General features: G+C 52.9%; 1 protein-coding gene across 1 annotated transcript; it reads right to left on the minus strand.

Moving 5' to 3' along the window:
• Window positions 1-2,370: 2,370 nt before the first annotated feature.
• Window positions 2,371-12,211, minus strand: LOC111522407. Its single transcript, XM_031933872.1, has 2 exons — window positions 12,000-12,211; window positions 2,371-6,848 (listed from the first exon to the last, which is right to left on the minus strand). Exons 1-2 carry the CDS (start codon window positions 12,030-12,032, stop codon window positions 6,399-6,401), a joined length of 483 nt encoding a protein of 160 aa, XP_031789732.1. The 5' UTR covers window positions 12,033-12,211; the 3' UTR covers window positions 2,371-6,398.
• Window positions 12,212-19,655: the final 7,444 nt, after the last annotated feature.

Here is a 19,655-nt window from a genome sequence, read left to right on the forward strand (position 1 = left end):
CCTGTTGCCATTTCCAAACAGCATCAGTATGTTTTTGTTTGTTAAATATGAACATTTAAAACACATCATAAACATCTGTAAGCCTATTTGGGCATGTCTTCATTTCACGCCAGCACTGCACCGTAACGAGTAGCACACAGAGCCAGAGGGTAACACTTCCTCCAGAGGCCTCACTGCACACGGAGAGTTAAGCCCTGGCATTAAGGGTCCTTGGAATCCCTTAACAGTCACACTCGATAAGATGCACCGAGGGCAGCTGAGTCAATCTCCTTTTTGTAACACAGGCCGTTCCTGCAGTTCTCATTGTCGCCAACCTGGGCATACTGAGGAGCCTCAACCAATACTGGCTCTCAGGGTCCTTTCCTTTTTAAAAGAAGTTCAACTTCAACTTTTGCTATTCTTATGCCCCATAGCTTTCAATTTGCACAAGATCAGCCATGCCCGCTCACTGAATTCCATTATATTACCCACACCTCTGGAAATTCACAGAAAGTCTGAATTCAGATCTATGCATAAGGATGCAAACTGATTAGCAATAATTGCTGGCACTGCCATCAACACTTCCTGTTGATCTCACCTGATCTGAGGATAACTGAAGGCAAAGAATGTGGCCCCAGCCCCTGGACTGGAGTGGAGGCAAGGAGGGTGGCGAGCTGTCTTCAGCAGTCAGCCTCACCTCTCTGCTCCTGTGTCAACAAGTTCCATTTCATCCCCACTTCCAATCCCCAACATTTATACCCCGTGAATCAATTCTTTTTTTTTTTTTTTTTTTTTTTGAGACAGTCTTGCTCTGTCGCCCAGGCTGAAGTGCAGTGGCCAGATCTCAGCTCACTGCAAGCTCCGCCTCCCGGGTTCACACCATTCTCCTGCCTTAGCCTCCGAAGTAGCTAGGACTACAGGCGCCCGCCACCTCGCCTGGCTAGTTTTTTGTATTTTTTAGTAGAGACAGGGTTTCACCATGTTAGCCAGGATGGTCTTGATCTCCTGACCTCGTGATCTGCCCGTCACAGCCTCCCAAAGTGCTGGGATTACAGGCTTGAGCCACCGCGCCCGGCCATTTACACAGAGGCATCTATAGCAGTTATCTTCCAGGGTGGAAGCAAGTTTTGTAATAATCATAAAAAACAAGAGGAGAAACAAAGAGTTCTGAAAAGAAGACAGGGTGGTTATAGAGGTGCTGGGGTAAAAGCAAAGCAAAGGGGTAAGATAGGAAAGGAGGCCTGGATTGTTTCTGGGGCATCCAGGGAAAGGAGTGGCAAGCAGGAAAAGGGCCCTGGACCCTGCACACAGCAGTGCCCCATTCTGGCAGTGCCATGAGCACAGACAGGTTTACTGGGTGGGTGGCTCAGTGACTTCTTTCCAGCACTCAACCCATTTGTCAGTAGTGTACACGTGGAGGGGTCACCCAGATACAACGGCACAGGTAAATAAGACACAGTTGTAAGGATGGCAGCCAGTCCCGCAGCTCATGAGAAGGAAAGCATCCTTCAGGTCATGACCCCACCATTTGTGTTGGCCCCCTGCCTAGTCCCAGTTCAACCCGTATCTCCCCTTCTCAGGCCAACAGGCTCAGATGAGTAGAACAAGCCTCCCTTGCTGCTCCCTTTGATACAAGCACCTTCCTTTTCAGCACAGAGGCTGGCAGTGGCTTCCATTCTACGCCCAATGTTTGTCTCCTGTAAGCATAAACCTTACAGCCCAAGAGGTAACACCGAACAGCAGTGCAAGGACAGAACAGTCCCACCCAGGATTCAGAAGCAGTTTGCAAGCCAAGATGTACCCTCCAGATTCCATGTGCTTCTGCTCACACCTTTGCACAGCCTCTGCTTGCTTAGTGTAGCGCACACACAGGGAAGCCCAGATGTTTTAGTCACTCACCAAAAGGAAAAAACAAGCCAAATTCTTTAGTGAGATAAGAATTACACATATACTTAGACCCAAATCCCAGACACATTCTAGCCTCCCAAAGACTATGCAATATACATATTATGTGTCCATTTCTGTTTTTATTCAGACTTTCCCCTAACCAAAGAAGTACCACTTAGAACTCTATAACCAGGTAATGTTTTAAAATATGGCAGAGTACTCCCCACTTACACACACCCACCTTCACTGGCTTGAGTGGTTCATCACATTTCAAACAAATGATTACCAACTCCCAAGAGATACCCTCCCCACCCAGCAGTCTGCAGACCACTTGGGATAATACCAGTTCTATCTGTGGTTACCATGCTCTCCTACATGGCCTTAATTACTTGGAGCTAGCAAATCTAGACCTAAATCTACAATATGAAGATACATCCACAACTTCCTTATGAAGGCAATGTGATAGGGGTCGAGAAATGTAACATAGCAATACAACAATTCTCATGAGTTTAGAACTCAAACCTTTATTTGTGCTGTAAAGTGGAAGAAAAGTGATTAGTAATTACGTACATGACGTAACAGAATTAGTTCTTACCATACAGAGCAACACACCAGTACTTTTAACCATCTACTTTTACAGTTTCAATTTCACAACAGCATACCGGAGACTATTTCCCCATACATGCATGAGTAATACACTCTAAATCCCAACAACAGGAATTGTTTGCATCATCCCCAAGTCACTGGTTAAGAACTAAACTACCATGTCAACATGTTTTTAAACATTTAAAAAACAGAATTCAGAAGACAGAAAGATCCCAAGGATAAAAATAACCATGATTTTAAAAATTGTAAGTGAAATTTAAAGGGAAGAAGGAAATGATAAAAGGCCATTGATATTACTTTACCAATTCAATAGACGCAGCTCAGAACCAAGCAGGGTTTTCAGATCACACATGTAGTAAAGGCACCTCACCCACTCCCTCCCCATAATACCCATCCCCTTTCCTTTTTAGCTCGTTTTCCACACGGATTTTAGGTGATAGTTTCCCCTCTAGTCTTGGATCATTTATAAAGCACAAACATTCAAACTAAAAATACAATAAATTATTCATTCTAACCTTAGCAAAAGTACATGGATTCTGTCTGCTACCAAGTATTAATTTTACAGTGACCACAAAAGGTTATTTGGTTCTTGTTACAAAGACTACGATTTGAAGATACTAGGTAGGCAAAAATTTTGCCATTATTAATATGGACCAAACACAGAAAAGACAACAGAAGTGTTTCTAAGGCACGATTTACATACAAAATTCCCTTGAAATGCACTGCAATTTCACTTCACTCATGATTTTCAATCACAAGGTATCTGTGACAAATGAGTTACAAATCCAGAGGAGCCCATCTAATCTCGTCTTAAGCGGTCCCTTAAATATGTCAAAAGCCCACAATGTAGGCATTTACAAGGCTTTTCTAAGACTTCCAGCTCCTGAAAAATCACACCTTCACAGCTTCAGATTGACCACCTAAGTTGCTAAGGGGCAGCGAAGGATGCTGATCTACTGCGTCTGCAAATCTGACACCCATCTTTCTAGTGACTAATTCACTTGATAACACCCACACCCCAAACAAAACAACCCTCTAAAACAGGCTGCCTTGGTCACCAGGAGGAAGTTGGTAAAGACACTTGCCCTGCCTGTGAGATGGCATCATACACCCCTCCCTGTGGTTCTCGGAAAACGGGTGACTGTGTCATCTGTTTTCGGTTACACTTTTTCAGTCTTCCCCACCTTGCCGCAAAGCAAAATAATTTTGTTTTGGGTTTTTTTCTTTTCTTTTTTTTTTGCACTTAAAGTTCTAAGCGTTGGGAAAGCTAAGAAACTTTTCACTTCCAAGCAACAACTTAACCAACACTAACTTACTATTATTAATTAGCATTTTCTTGGCTTACCCACCGCACAAAACTCCCCAAAGCCCCAGAGAATTCCCTTCAACCTGCATTTCCTACCACCCACACTATATACCTAACCAACCCTCTTCCCCTTCTTCACCCTCATCCCTCCCAATCCCAGTGCCAAGCTGCACACCCCCATCCCCCACACTGCAACTCCCATGTGACCAATGCCAAGCTGTCCCCTTCTCCCCATCTCCCACAACTCCCACCTCAGGGTCCTCTTATTAGAATACCAAAAAAGCATTATGAAATCTAACGAAGTTCAGGTGTAAAAAAACGAAGCAAGAACAAAAGAGCACTACCGGTATACCCACCATTCCCTTCTTAGTAATCTGCAATGCAATCACAATGCCCAAACTAGACCTGCCATTTCTCACACACACATTTGGGAATGACCAACTTGTACCCTCCCAGAGTTTAGCATAACACAATGACACTCTTGACAATCTGCTTCCTCTAATACATCCCCCGTCTAAGGCATTTAAAATTAAACAGCTTTCCAACACCCCAAGTTATTTCATCAGGCTAAGAACTTCTCCGAGCAACGCACAGGCAGGCAGGCAAACAGAGAGGGTAGGTGAGAGGTCACGGGGCTCCATCTGCAAGCTCCATCTATAAGGCATCAATCTGCGTTGTGGCATCAACGTTAAAATGTTCTACAGCTTAGGGATCTTCTTGAAGCAAGGTTCCAAGCACAGAACTAGTATGACCGGAGGCTCAATTTAGAAGAGGCAGCATCTGAAAACCTTTACCCCAGGAAAGGAGGGGTGCCTGCTGGCATTCATGGGCTCTGGAACAAGCATTTATTCAAAGCTGATGGCCCCTCGAACCGGAGCAGGGATATTTTAAGATTGCCCCCCATAAGCTCATCTGAAAACTTTAAATGGTAGCCTCCTGAATACAGGGCTTCCCCAGCAAGGCCTGGAAACATGACATTGGAGAACTTCCTCCTCCTAAGCCTCTGGAAATTCAATCTGCAGGCATCAATTGAGGCGGGCTCTCTCCTCCAGGGTCTCCCCTCCTGCACTGCTAGGACTCACACTGGCCAAGGGCTCCATGTCTCCCGGTTCCATCTGCTCGCCATGAGGAACACTATAGTAACAAACCACCGTCCATGAGGCATTTTTGTGACTTTCAGCTGGATGGCTGCAGGCCCACCCAGGGGTGCACATTCACTCCCCACCCTCTCTGCAGGCAAGCAACATCGATCCCCCCCACCCCAGCCTCAGCGGGAAGGCCTTTCTCCACCATTACCAACAATACCGACTCCAATAGCCACTTGGCTACTGTCCCGGGCTTACCAGACGACCAGGTAATGTTTTAAGTGAATGGGTAAGTTAAAGGGAGGAGGAGGGGTGGAGTGAGCTCACAGAAGAGTTTAGCGCCAAACCTAGAGAAAAGTCCAAAAGGAGCACTGCCACCTGGAAAACAAAGCGTTCGTCAATGTTGTCCCAACACCCGAGCTGCGTGCCACGCAGTTCCCGCCTGTCAAACATGCTAGGTGCTGCACCAGTCACCAGTGAGGATGGCGCCTTAACTCCACATCACGCCTCAGACCACCCCTCACCTCCGCCCAGGGGCCTGGCTTCGCACCCAGACGTGGACACTCCACCAGGCTGGGCCCGGCCTGGGAGCGAAAATTACATACCACCCTGGGCCAGAGCGGTCAGCCCCGCCGAGCTAAGTTCAGTTCCACAAGACCAGACCTCATCCCCAGGCGGGTTCACAGCCCTTGGTCTGGAAAAAAAGGGGCTGCTGGCATGGACAAGTTCAAGCTCGGCCCTCCCGGCCCTTCTGCAGGCCTGCACCCACTGCCTGCCTTCCTGATCATTTCCAGGGCCGCAGCGGCCCATTCCTCCTGGCTCCTCCACCCCTTCTACCTCTCCCTGCCTTCCTCCTTCCACACAGACCAACGCACGGGGGCTCGGTCAGCCATGCAAGAGCGGCGCCCTCCCAGATGTCAAGTTCCCCCTCCAGCAGGCAGTAGGGACAGCCTGGCCTGGAGCATGGCTGTCCTCTCTGGGGGTTCCTGCGGGCATTTTCCACGCAGCCTGCCCCACTGTGGTTTTTTCAGACCTAGTCTCCTTGTCAAGCTTCCTTCTCGCACCCCCTGTCCCCCCAGTCTCATCTAACTCAATCATCTCTCTCTGTCTGTCCCGAGGCCCTGAACTGGCCACTTCCTCCCACACAACTACACCCAAGCGCGCCTCCCTCCCTATCACTAACTTCTGCTGGACCTGCCACAACTTTTGCTTTTATAGCCCTCGGCCGCATCACCGGGGTCACTGTTCAACGGAACGATTCCTCCACGGCCACCGGAAAAAAAGTCCCTCCCCGACCCAGCCCGGGCAGACGACCCGGGCGGTGCATGGTCTCCCAGGCGCCTCCCACGCAAGGACCCCAGTTTATCCCCGCTTCTCCTTAGCAGTGCTTTTTGGGATCGCGGACAGAGCTCAAAGTGACATTTGGAAGGCGGATGCCATGACGGAGAAGACTTTCTTCCTGGGTGATGTCGGGGTCGGGCGGGGCGCGCTTCCCAGAGACAGGGGCTCGGGAAGAAGTGGGCGGGGGCGCCCTCCTAAGTGGGCGACGGGAGCCGCCGGGGTCGCCTCAGGTCACCACGCCCCGACGAGGCCCGAAAGAAGGGCCGGCAGGACGTCTGGAAAATTCCAGGCGGCGGCGGAGGGATCTCTGCAGAGGGCGCGTCCAGCCGGGAGGCGCGCGTGACTCTCGGGCGGCGGCGGCTCCTAGTCGGCTCGGCCAGTGACGTCAGCGTCAGGGCGCGGGGTGGGGGTGGGGCGGCCCAGAAGCCCAGCGGGGCGCTGCGAGGGGACGTGGAACGCCCCGCACCCCAACAGGCGGTTTCTGTGGTCTGGAAACCGTGCTGCGGGCTGATGGCGTCCAGGATCCAGTGGGTGACAACATGGAGCCCCGTGGAGCCGCGCGGGCGCTTCGGGGACAGGCGTCGTGGTTGTGACTGTTCCCAGGGGCCTGGCGAGGGGACGTGTTTTCCTGAGAACGCGCATCCCTGACGGGGTAGAACATTCAAGAAGTGTGTTCAGGATGGATTAAGTGGGAAAAGGCCGTTGCAAAATAATGTAAAACCAAGATTTTGTGCGGAAAGCAGTATCTGTCATAGCCGAGGGACCGGCTGTCGGCTCATTTTACATTTGGGTGGGGATGGGGAGAAAGGTTATTTGTTTATTTATTTATTTGCCGCATTTGCAAGCAGGCACCCCCAGCCTGGCTCTTCTGGAAGCAAACCTGGTGAACTGAGCCCTCCACCAAGGCGGGCAGGACCCGAATGTCTGGAGAGGACTTTGGACCGTTGTAGCGGGCGCCTCCCTTGCTAGGGAGTGCAGGGTGATGAGGAAGCCCTGGCCCCTGAGGTAGAGGTAGAAAAAGGACCCCGGTCTAAGTAACCAGAACGGAAAATGGGATCTGACAGGAACTCCTTGCCAGGAACCTCTCCCTGGTTAACACCCACACCCCATACAAAACAACCCCCTAAAAACAGGCTCCCTTGGCAACCAGGAGGAAGCTGATGACATTTCGCCTGCGTCTGTGAGGTGGCATCAGCAGGCAGGGCTGGGCCCGACATGCACCCCTCCCTGTGCTTCTCGGAAAACTGGTGACTGTGTGTCATCTGACCATCAGCACAGAAGGTGGTGATGTGGCAAGCCCAGGCTTGCTCCCTGGCGGCTGCTTAGCCCTGTTTTTCTGCCAGGGGAAGATTCCGGCAGTGAGGCCTCCTCCAGGATCTGCCCCATCGGTCTCGTCCTGACTATATCTCCCGGGGTGGGTTGGGGTGGGGCGATTTGGCCTGAAAGAACCGTGTGGAAAGAGGGAATTGTCTGTCAGAATGTTCTAGAAAGCTGGGCAGCTTATGAAACCTATGGAGTGACTCTTCCCTGCTGCTTCACAGTACTGGGCGGTGGAGTCAGCCAGCCCTTTCTTTTATCTCACCAGGCACCTGAGAGGTGGGTCATCCCCACTGTAGTGCTGTTTCCGGGCCCCAGTTGATGTCTTAACTTGCTTTTCTCTATCTCAGGTCTCAAAATCTCTAATTCACACACATCATTCCCAAATCCCAGAAACAAACTACGGTAGATTTTATTTTTCAAAAAAGAGTGGGATCCATTTGCTTTTGAAGGCCAAAGTGGGAGGATTGCCTAGAGGCCTGGAGTTCGAAACCAGCCTGGGAAACACAGCAAGACCCTGTCTGTACAAAAAATGAAAAAAAAAAAAAAGCCAGGTGCACATGACTGCCTATAGTCCCAGCTATCGGGGAGACTGAGGCAGCAGGATCTCTTGAGCCTAGGAGTTTGAGGCTGCAGTGAGCTAGGATTGTGCCACTGCACTCCAGGCTGGGCAATACAGTGAGACCCCTTCTGATATATGTATATATTTTCTTAAGTAGGGAGAATTATTGACATACAAAGCATAGGATTCTGTAAAGCATGGGCTTCCCTGTCACAAAGGGAACCAAGGCTCTTTTGTGCCCTTGTGTCTGGAGCTGCCTCTGCCACCCTGGGTTTTGGAGGATAAAAGGGCACTGTTTCAGAGGGTCCTTATGTAGAAGCTTTGCTGGCCTCCAATTTCCACACAGTTCATTTTTCTCAGGAAAGGAACGTATTTAAGGAGAGATGAGCTGAGGGTGGACAACCACATGGGTATCTCTGTCCTGCCTTAAGGGGCCAAAGCTGTGCCCACAGTAAGAAGGGTACACATTGGACTTGGGTTCTGCTCTCTTCTCCTGCAAATAAGTCTAAAAATACCTCTGCCCTGCTGGAGGGCGAGAGCAGGGAGGCTGGTGTCAGCAGATTTCTCTAGATCAAAACAAGTTGTTCCAGAAAACAGCAGCAAACAGAGGCCCTTGGATTCCGGGGTGGGGCTGGGTGGTGAAGGCCCCACCCTGCCCGGGTGGGTGGCCACCGCCTGCTTCTTCCCAGGCAGGCAGAGGAACAGGAGGGGGCTGCTTTGGCAACATCTGGATTCCAGGGTTAGGGACCTGTCTCCAAGGCCTTCCTTTCTTTTCTTTTTTTTGATGGAGTCTTACTCTGTTGCCCAGGTTAGAGTGCAGTGGTGTGATCTCGGCTCACTGCACCCTCCACCTCCCGGGTTCAGGTGATTTTCCTGTCTCAGCCTCCCGAGTAGCTGGGATTACAGGGTTACACCACCACAGTGGCTAATCTTCTTTTTTGTATTTCTAGTAGAGACAAGGTTTCACCACGTTGGCCAGGTTGATCTCAAACTCCTGGCCTGAAGTGATCTGCCTGCCTCGACCTCTGAAACTGCTGATATTACATGGGTAGTCACAGCGCCTGGCTCTGTCTCTAAGCCCTTTCTTGCGTCTATTGCCAGTCAGGATCACTGGTCTCCCGGGTGCCTGGTCCCCACATCTTGTTGTGAAGCCAGGTCAGTTCTGTGGTTTCCAAACATACAGACAGACCAGTCCCAGGGAGTACCCGGGTTTTCCCATAGGAGCTCCTGGAAAAGGGGAGCAGGAGCTGGGTAAGAAAGGGTGGTGCTTCAGGCTTATACCAAGGACAGGACAATGACAGTGTTGCTACTACTGCTTGAGAACGTGCAGGGCCCCAGCCCTCCATTCTCCATGGGTCCAGTTCTGGGGCTGTGGCCTCCAGGGCCATTTTGGGCTCCCTGCTCACCAGAGATCTGAGGCCTAGGCCCTTTCTGAGCCCTGAGGCCCCTCAGCTCAGGGCCTGGGTCTGGAAACTGCAGTGTCACTGTGTGCTGGCTGGGAGCCCGTCTTTCATGCCTTGTAGCCAAGGCAGGAAACATAAGCTGGGCCCCACCCCTAACTCTAACCGGCCTCTTCCTGTGAGCCTCTGGCCTGCTCTGCCCCCACCTCTCATGTGACCGGGGCAGGCCACCGCACCCAGCCTTGCTTCCCCCATTTTGAGGCTCCTCTCGGCCTTAACATCTCTTGATTCTGACAATGTAGTTTTTCCTGGAACACGCTTCACCCAGTTGCTGCCTAGTCCACTCCCACTGCTCCTTCAGGCTCTGCCCCAAGGTCACCACTCAGCCAGCCTCCTGACCATGGCTGTAAAGCACCCCCGAACTTGATCTCCTCGAGGGAAGGGTTTTGGTCTGTTTTGCCTGGGATCGCTGTCCCCTGGCATGGGACTCTGCACTTTTTGTTTTGTAAAGGTCACTGAGCACGGTGAGGCTCTGGGTAAATATTTGTGGACTGACTGAGGAAGGGAGTTCCCAGGTCAGCTGTGGCCCCACAAATGTGATGACAGGCCCAGCTCTGTGGGTTCCTAGGTCAGGAGGCAGGAGAGGGAAGGGCAACAGCTGTTCTCTGTGGACTGGGACTGCCTGGGGTGGTCAAAGGGAACTGGGGTGCACTCTCAGCCACACATTGGCAGAGGCAGAGGCATTTGAGGGAGAGGGGCCTCCCACGGCCCTGGTTTACAAAGCCTAGGTGAGGTGAGCATGTCCCAGAGCTGCTGCACCCACAGGAGCCGACTGTCCCAGTCCCAGCCCCACGGGCCCTTCCTCATTCCCAATTGTCCTGGGCCCTCCCTCAGCACCTCCCATGCCCCCCACACATACTGAGCCCTCCAGCTATTTTTAACACTTTGACCTAATGTGGGCTGGTCCACCATGTGTGCTGGAAAGCAGGCTGCCTGCCAGGAAGGCGAGGCAGGGGAGGGACCCTCAGGAGGGAGCGTCTCACTCTTGCATTTGACCCATGTCTCCTCGGGCTGTGTGGGGTCTGTGTGTGCTGTTTCCTCACTACTGTCTAGGCAGATCTATCCTCTGTGCAGGGCCAAGCCCCAGGCCTCAGGCTGTGCTTTACAGGAAAGAACTTTGCGGTGTCAGCCCCTGCATCTGGATCTCCTGGGACTACCCCCTGTTCCCTGCCATGCTAGAGTTCGTGGGCGCCTGCCCCTTACCCCAGGCCCTGGTCCCCAGTCCTCCTGAGCACGCACCCACTCCTTGGAGCCTTGCCTGAGCTGGCACCCCAGAACACCCTGCCCTCCTTGCCTCCTCCTGCCTCTTCACTAGCTCACTGTCACCTCTGTCTCCTGTAGCCCCATCCTAATGGTCACAGCGCTCACCAGAGCTTCCTGTTCCCATCCTGCCATGCTGAGTGCCTGTGTCCTCACTCCTGTTCCCGCACAGGGAAGGCCTGTGGAATGCGTGTTTGGGCCCCATGGCCCTGCCTCCCCGGGCTGCCCTGCACCTCCAGCGGCCCCTAGACCTCCTCCAACCCTCCCCATCCCCCCTTGGCCAAATAAGCAAGCCCAGCTTTCCTGGGCCCCACACTTTTGCCTGTGACAACCTTTCCAGCCTCCTCCCCAAGCTCACCCACTGGGAATCCTGGCACCAGCTCCTCTGAGCAGGGAGCCCGGGTGCTGACATCCACCACCTCCACCCCAGGTTTGCAAAGCCCTCTCTCTTCTCCAGGACCGTCAGCAGCCCCTACTGCCAGAGCCTACCACTTTCTCTTGGGTCCCTGCTGACGGGAATGGCGCACTGTGCTTGTTCCGGTGGCCCCATCACAGCACCGGTTGTGACTGTCCATGAATCTCTGAAGGAGGCTTTTCTGCCCCAACCCAACTTGGTCTGATTGAGTGCCCTCTGTGAGCAAGTTGGCCGTGGTGCCAGGGCTTCTGCGGGGGAGTAGAACCCCCCTGCCCGCGAGGCTGCTGACCTTGACGATGCTGTATGGGAAGCCTGGCTGGGAGAACCTGTCAGGGTCACTTCCACCCCCACAACAAAGTGCCAAGGTCAGATGGGCACCGGACAAATAAGTCCTTGGGAAGAGCTGGGACTATTATTATTCTCTTTTTTTCAAATTATGCCAAATAGTTAAAAATAGCAGGAGGACTTAGTGTGTGAGGCGGGGACAGGAGGTGCTGGAAGAGGACCCAGGGCAGCCAGGAAGGAGGAAGGGCCCTGGGGCAGAGGCCAGACAATCAGCTGCCTCAGGAGGGAGGTGACCAGTGTCAGGTTGTGCTCACCCCATCTGTTAGATGTCTCCAAATAGCCCCAGTTTAAATAGTTTTACTAAGTTGTCATTTCACAGAAAAACACACGTCTAAAGCAGAATCTGCTTCCAGGACATGGATGCTGATCTTTGGAAAACTCACGACCCATCACGAAGCTGAGGAATGCCCCCCCTTACCACCAGTTTCCCCCTTACCCTGTGTTCTTGAAAGTTGGGGACCCCCATCATGGGCCCAGTGGCAAGAAGAAGGTCAGGATAGTCAGGAGCCAGGAGTCCCACCCTGAGAGGTGGTGAGCACACAGCGCCAGACCCAAGGCCCCCCCGATTCTGCCGTGGGGCAGGACCCTGGTTCCGGGTTGCCTGGGCGGGCAGTACAGTTCACTGTCCCTGCAGCCCGTCGGGAGGAAAGAGTGGGCTCAGCTGCCCCCTGCTGGCCGCAGCCGAACCAGCAACCTGCAGATAGATGTAGGCTCCGCCCCACCCACGCTGTCCGCCCAATGGGGGCGAGAGGCACTGGACTTGCTGCTTAAAACTGAAGTCCTTAGACCCAGGCCCAGCCCTGCACCCCCGTTCTGGGTGAAGTTGGGTAGTCTGCCTACTTTTTTTGAAATGTGGGGTGGATTTGGACAGGGAGAAAATGCCAGGTAGCTCTAAAGTCCTCTGCGCTAGGGAGAAGAATGAGCGATGAGAATCTGTCCCGAGGACTGCACCTCCTTTGGGTCAGGACTGTCAGTGTCCCTTAGGCTCAAAGTCACAGGCTTTGGTTGACTGACCCTGCTCCATCCCATGCCCTCTCACTTTGCTCCATTTACCTGTATCCTACTGAGCCGGTCAGGCCCCCTCCTCCAGGAAGCCTTCTTTGATCACTGCTCCCCCTACCAGTCTATTGTCTGTTCATCTTTGTCTTGTGTTGGGTGGTGGCCGGCACGTCTGTTGGGGCATCATGTGTGTGCAAAGTGACCCATTTTCCTGGTCTTTATGTTCTTATCCCCGGTGTCATCTGAAAAGCTGCCTGGACTCTGAGCTGATGTCTCCATGGGTAACTCAGTTGCTAATCCTGCAACTCTGTGTGCAGGGAGCAGTTGGAATTCCTGCTCCCTGACAAGTGTCAGAGGCCCCTGGCACATCCTCTTCAGCCCTCTCCTTTCCAGCTTTATCTGTGCCCCTTGCACCTTTGTTTTGTCAGACTGAGCATGACAGTGTCCTGGGTCGCCTTGGTTGCTGTGGCTTTTCTGAGTCCCAGCAGCACCTCTGGCCTCCCGTGGGTCTCTCCATGCACTACCACTTGGCTGGGGGCTGGCCACATGAAGCCTCAGCTGTGGGTCTGTGCAGGCTTCTTGCTGGGCTTGGGTTGTGGCTGGAGCCTCCTGTGTCCAGCTAGCCCCGGGTTGGGAAGCTCCCAGGAATGCCCCAGCTGCTGCGGTAAGTGGATAATGACCTGGAAACTGCAGCCTCAGAAGGGACAGTAGGGCCGGGCGCGGTGGCTCAAGCCTGTAATCCCAGCACTTTGGGAGGCCGAAGCGGCGGTTCACAAGGTCAGGAGATCGAGACCATCCTGGCGAACACGGTGAAACCCCGTCTCTACTAAAAAATACAAAAAACTAGCCAGGCGAGGTGGCGGGCGCCTGTAGTCCCAGCTACTCGGGAGGCTGAGGCAGAAGAATGGCGTGAACCCGGGAGGCAGAGCTTGCAGTGAGCTGAGATCCGGCCACTGCACTCCAGCTTGGGCGACAGAGCGAGACTCTGTCTCAAAAAAAAAAAAAAAAAAAAGAAGGGACAGTAGGATCACATGTGTTGACTGTTCTGGTCACCTCTGCTACCTGCATTCTGAAGAGCTGGGGATCGTCTGGGGACTGGGGACTGTGAAGACCTTGTCCCACTGCACTGTCCTCAGGGGCAGTCTGGGCAGAGCCTCTTCAGGTCTTCCGGCGTCTGGATCCAGGTGCTGGCTGAGCCAGGCTATGTGTGCCAGGCTGGCGGGGTGGGGAGTCACTCCTGCTGCTCCGTGCAACCCAAGTGTAGCTAGGATTTGAAAATAACAGCCTTTGCTGCGTTGAAGAGCCCCAAAGAAGTTCAAGACAATCTGTAGGGTGGTGGTAAGGGTTAAACTGTGTTCCCCCAAAAGGATATGTTCAAGTCCTAACCCTCAGTGCATCAGAATGTGACATGATGTGGGACTAGGATCACTGCAGGTGTTATTAGTTAAGATGAAGTCGTGGTGGAGTAGAGCGGGCCCGTAGTCTAATCTGACTGGTGTGCTTGTAAGAACACAGCCATGTGAAGACACAGACACTAAGGAAGATGACAGGCAACCACATAGACAGAGACTGGCTGTGCAGCCGCAAGCCAATGAATGCCTGAATGGCCAGCAAGGCACCAGAAGCTAGGAGCAGAAAAGGAAGGACTCCCAGGGTTGCAGAGGGAGTACGGCCCTGCTGAAACCTGGATTTTGGGCTTGTAGCCCCCAGAACTGAGATAATCTGTTTACTTTTTTTTTTTTTTTTTTTGAGACAGAGTTTTGCTCTGTCACCCAGTGCAATGGCGCGATCTTGGCTCACTGCAACCTCCACCTCCCAGGTTCAAGCGATTCTCCTGCCTCAGCCTCCTGAGTAGCTGGGATTACAAGCATGCTCCACCATGCCTGGCTAATATTGTATTTTTAGTAGAGATGGGGGTTTCACCATGTTGTCCAGACTGGTCTCGAACTCCTGACTTCAGATGATCTACCCGCCTCGGCCTCCCAAAGTGCTGGGATTACAGGGGTGAGCCATCATGCTGGGCAGGTTTCCATTGTTTAAAGCCACCCAGTTTGTGGTACTTCATTATGGCAGCCCTGGGACACTAAGACAGGTAGGAACCAAATGACTTTCGGTCACAGTGAGTCTTAAGGATGAGTGAGTGAATGAGCCAGACACGATCACTCACAAATGCAGCCATCACAGGCTGCAAATGCTTTCACATCTGTCACCCATAACCCCCTGAAGCACAGGTGACTGCTTCACTACACAGATGAAGAACCCAGGGCTCAGAGAGCTGACTTCTGGCCTCACAATGGCATGACCACTTCCCCAGACTCTGGAAGTCCAGGTGCCTGCCTCTCCTTTGCAGATGTGCACAAAACACCGTGCCCTTGTGAGTGGGAACAAACCACTACTCTTGAGCCCAGTACCACCCAGGCACGGCAGGCATCATATCGTATCTCCTTTATAACCTGAGAAAGTAGGTATAGGCTGGGTATGGTGGCTCACGCCTCTAATCTTAACATTTTGGGAGACCGAGAAGGGTGGATCACCTCAGCTTAGGAGTTCAAGACCAGCCTGGCAACATGGCAAGACACCGTCAATACAAAAATTACAAAAATTAGCTGGGTGTGGTAGTTTGTGCCTGTAGTCCCAGCTACTTGGGAGGCTGAGCTGGAAGGATCTCTTGAGCCCAGGAGGCAGAGGTTGCAGTGAGCTGTGACCCCGACACTGTGCTCCAGCCTGGGCGACAAAGCGAGACCCTCTGTCTCTCTCTCTCTCTAAATAAATAAATACTCTTAAAAAACAGTGAATAACAGACCATTCTTACTCTGGGCCTGTCGAGTAAGAATAGTCTGTTTCAGCAGGGGGTAGCAGTCCAGCCAGATAGGCTAGGGGGAGTGGAGCAGGGAACATGGGGTGTTGGGATGCCTAGGTGGGGAGGGGGTTGGAGAATGCGTTTTTTTGTTGTTTTTGTTTTTTTTGGAGACAGGATCTCGCTCTGTCACCCAGGCTGGAGCGCAGTGGCATGATCACGGCTCACTACAGCCGTGACCTCCTGAACCCACGTGATTCTCCCACCTCAGCCTCCTGAGTAGCTGGGACCACAGGCGTATGCCACCACACCGGCAATTTTTTTTTTTTTTTTTGAGACTGAGTCTCGCCCTATCATCCAGGCTGGAGTGCAGTGACATGGCTCACTGCAACCTTCAGCTCTCAGATTCAAGCGATTCCCCTGCCTCAGCCTCCTAAGTAGCTGAGATTACAGGCATGCGCCACCACGTCCAGCTAATTTTGTATTTTTAGTAGAGACTGGGTTTCTCCATGTTGGTCAGGCTGGTCTCAAACTCCTGACCTCAGGTGATCTGCCTCCCTTGGCCTCCCAAAGTGCTGGGATTACAGGCGTGAGCCACTGCGCCCGGCCACCTGGCTATTTTTTGTAGAGACAGGGTCTCTGTTGCCCTGGATGGTCTTGAGCTTCTAGGCTCAGGGGATCCTCCCGCCCTGGCCTTGAGCACACCTAGACTTTCAAAAGGGAGTTCCCTGCTTAGGCAGAAGCCCTGGGGCCGGAGACTGCAGGGTGTTCTGGAAACAACTGGAGCCAGTATATCTCGTGGGCCAAGGACAGTCTAGGACTTGTGGGGCCTGAAACATATTTTTAGAGGCCCTTTTTTAAGATAAATAATTTTTTTTTTTTTGAGACGGAGTCTCGCCCTGTCGCCTAGGCTGGAGTGCAATGGCTCACTGCAAACTCCACCTCCGGGTTTCAAGCGATTCTCCTGCCTCAGTCTCCCGAGTAGCTGGGATTATAGGCATGTGCCACCACACCTGGCTAATTTTTGTATTTTTAGTAGAGACGGGGTTTATCCATGTTGGTCAGGCTGGTCTCAAATTTCTGGCCTTGGGTGATCCACTTGCCTCGGTCTCCCAAAGTGCTGGAATTACAGGCATGAGCCACCGCGCCCAGTCAAGAAAAATAATTTTTATTATTTTTTGAGATGGAGTTTTGCTCTGTTGCCTAGGCTGGAGTGCAATGGCACAATCTTGGCTTACTACAATCTCTGTTTCCCAGGTTCAAGCGATTCTCCTGCCTCAGCCTCCTGAATACCTGGGATTATAGGTGCCCACCATCATGCCCAGCTAATTTTTTTTTTTTTTTTTGAGACAGTCTCGCTTTGTTGCCCAGGCTGGAGTGCTGTGGCACGATCTCAGCTCACTGCAACCTCTGCCTCCCAGGTTCAAGCAATTCTCCTGCCTCAGCCTCCCGAGTAGCTGGGACTACAGGTGCCCGCCACCACGCCTGGCTAATTTTTTGTATTTTTAGTAGAGACAGGGTTTCTCTGTGTTGGTCAGGCTGGTCTTGAACTCCTGTCCTCAGGTTATCCACCTGCCTTGGCCTCCCAAAGCACTGGGTTTACAGGCATGAGCCACCACATCTGGCCGAGGCGAGTTGTTTTTTTGGGTTTTTTTTTTGGGGGACAGGGTCTTGCTCTGTTGCCCAGGCTGGAGTGCACAGTGGTGCGAACACAGCTCACTGTATCGTCGACCTCCTGGGCCCAGGTGATCTTCTAGTCTCAGCTTCCCAAGCAGTTGGGCATGACACACTTGTGCCACCATGCCTGGCTAATTTTTGTATTTATTTATTTTTGTAGCGATGGGGTTTCACCATGTTGCCCAGGCTAGGCTCAAGTGACTCTCCCGCCTTGGCCTCTCAAAGTGCTGGGATTACAGTAGTGAGCCACTGTGCCTGGCACTGTTATTCCCACGAAAGGTCACAGGTGCCCATGGTCATGGCATTGTGCTGCCTTGCCAGGCAAAGATGATCGCACAGAGGACAAGCCACTCACTGTCATGGACACCCAAGGAGGCGGCCCTGTTCCCACGACCACACTGCCAAAGGGACAGGTGGCATACTCCTCCCTTCTCTGGAAACATTCATTGTGAACCTCAATCTCCCAGTGGTGCTCATCCTGCAGGCCCAGGTCCTGGGTGGCTGCTGCAGGGCTCATAGTCCTTCAAGGGGGTCTGCTGCTGTCCCTTCCCTCCCAGGTAGGTGGTGACAGCAGGATCTGTGGGAAACAAATGGCCTCCTGCCAGGCCTGGAGCATGAGGTGCCCTCAGGAAGGGCATGAGCATCTGCAGTTACCCACCTTGGTCCCCAAAGGAACCCCAGAGCCCCTCCTGGGCAACCTGGGCCTGGCAGTACTATAAGCCACCAAGACAGCTTCACTCGGGTGCTCCGTGGGCATCAGACTGGCCGGCCTGAGGGCTGTACACCTCGACGCACATTTCACGAAAACCAAATATGCAGCCTGTCATCAACTCCTGGACTGTCACGGACACACCCTCATTATTTCATATCATGAGCCACCCCAGAGTTTGTTAGAAACTGATTTTATTAATAAGTCACGATACAAAAGAATGAGAACATTCAAAGAATGAGTAAAATCCTTCTTTGTCCCAAAGGACAACCAGAAAATGTTAAGGCACAATGGATGGTCAGAAAACAAGAAGCTGAAGGGAAAACACGCCATCTGTGTACTCAGACACACACACTCCAACCCACCACACAGACACACCCTCGCCCGCCCATCAGATAAGAATTCACCTGGAATCAGCTGGGGGCGGTGGCTCACGCCTATGATCCCAGCACTTTGGGAGGTCGAGGCAGGAGGATCATGAGGTCAGGAGTTCAAGACCAGTCTGACCAACATGGTGAAACCCTGTCTCTACTAAAAATGCAAGAAGTAGTGGGGCGTGGTGGCATGCACCTGTAATCCCAGCTACTCAGGAGGCAGAGGCAGGAGAATCACTTGAGGCAGAAGTTGCAGTGAGCCAAGATTGCGCCACTGCACTCCTGCCTGGGCAACAGAGCAAGACTCCGTCTCAAAAAAAAAAAAATCACCTGGAATCAAAGCAGTGGGGCTGGGACAACCTGCGCTGGAGCCGCCAGAACAGGTGGGCAGGCGGCTTGGTGAGACCGAGCAACTCCGGGAGGGGAGACGAGAACTGGCAGCTGACATGACCCTGTGGCCAGGACATTCCAATAGACTAGGGGCACTTCCCAGGCCTCTTCTTTCCGCCTATTATTTTAACAAATAAAGTCCATGCTGCCGGAAGGCAAGCCCACCTGAAAACACCTGGCACATTCACAAGCTACCAAAGAGAGGAGGGTGAACGGGCTCTGATACTTGGAGTAGAGGCCCGAGCTTCCTCTCCCACGGTTTTCCACCGGGAACAGAAGACAAAGGCAAGCCCTGTGCTGCCACAGGAAGTCCCAGGAAGCACCTGTGAGACCCACACACCCACCTCGGAAGGTCCCAGGGCTGGGAAAGCCCTCCTCTCAGGGGCTCAGCTCATCTGGGACAAGACAGAGCCCCTGCTGCCCGGAGGGCAAGGTGGGACCAGAGAAGCCAAGCACCCACATCAAAGTCATCTTTCCAAGTGTCCTCGAGAAAGAGACTGTCTTGTGTAGCCCAGGCTTTTCTGGGCATGCACTGGCCCCAGAGGAATCCATGGCGCCGCCAGGGAAGGAGCGCACAGCAGAGTTTACCTGGGGGCTTCCAGGCGTTGCCCCCGGCACAACTCAGATGAACAAAGACCAAACTAAAACCTGAAGACCCAGACCCGGGGAGGAGAGGGCAGGTCTGGCCAGTCCCCTAGGGGAGCTGCCTGGGCTCCAGGGAGTGCCCACCCGGGGATTTTCAGGAGTTTTTCAGACTGTGAGTGTGGGTCTGGAGGCCAGTGGTCCACAGGACAGCCACCTCCCAGCAGTGACATCACCACAGACTACCAGAAAGGCATGCTCCTTCTGCTGTCTTGTGCCTGCAAAGGAGACCCAGAACGAGGGGCACAGGACCCCGGGTAGGGTCCTGCCTGGCTCCCTCCATTCCTGATTCAACTAGGGAGGTGTGTGGGGGGGGCCCTCACCGTGTTTCTGTCCTGGTTCAATCCAGAGAGGCCCCTCCCACCCTCCTCAGAGTGGTGGCCCAGCCTGGCAGGTGGCCGGGGGGCGGGGGGAGCACTAGCAGGAGGAAGGCGGGGACTGGTCACCCAAGTTCAGGGGGTGGAGCACTAGCAGGAGGAAGGCGGGGACTGGTCATCCAAGTAC

Source organism: Piliocolobus tephrosceles, chromosome 13, assembly GCF_002776525.5.
Source record: "Piliocolobus tephrosceles isolate RC106 chromosome 13, ASM277652v3, whole genome shotgun sequence".
Classification (NCBI taxonomy): Eukaryota; Metazoa; Chordata; class Mammalia; order Primates; family Cercopithecidae; genus Piliocolobus; species Piliocolobus tephrosceles.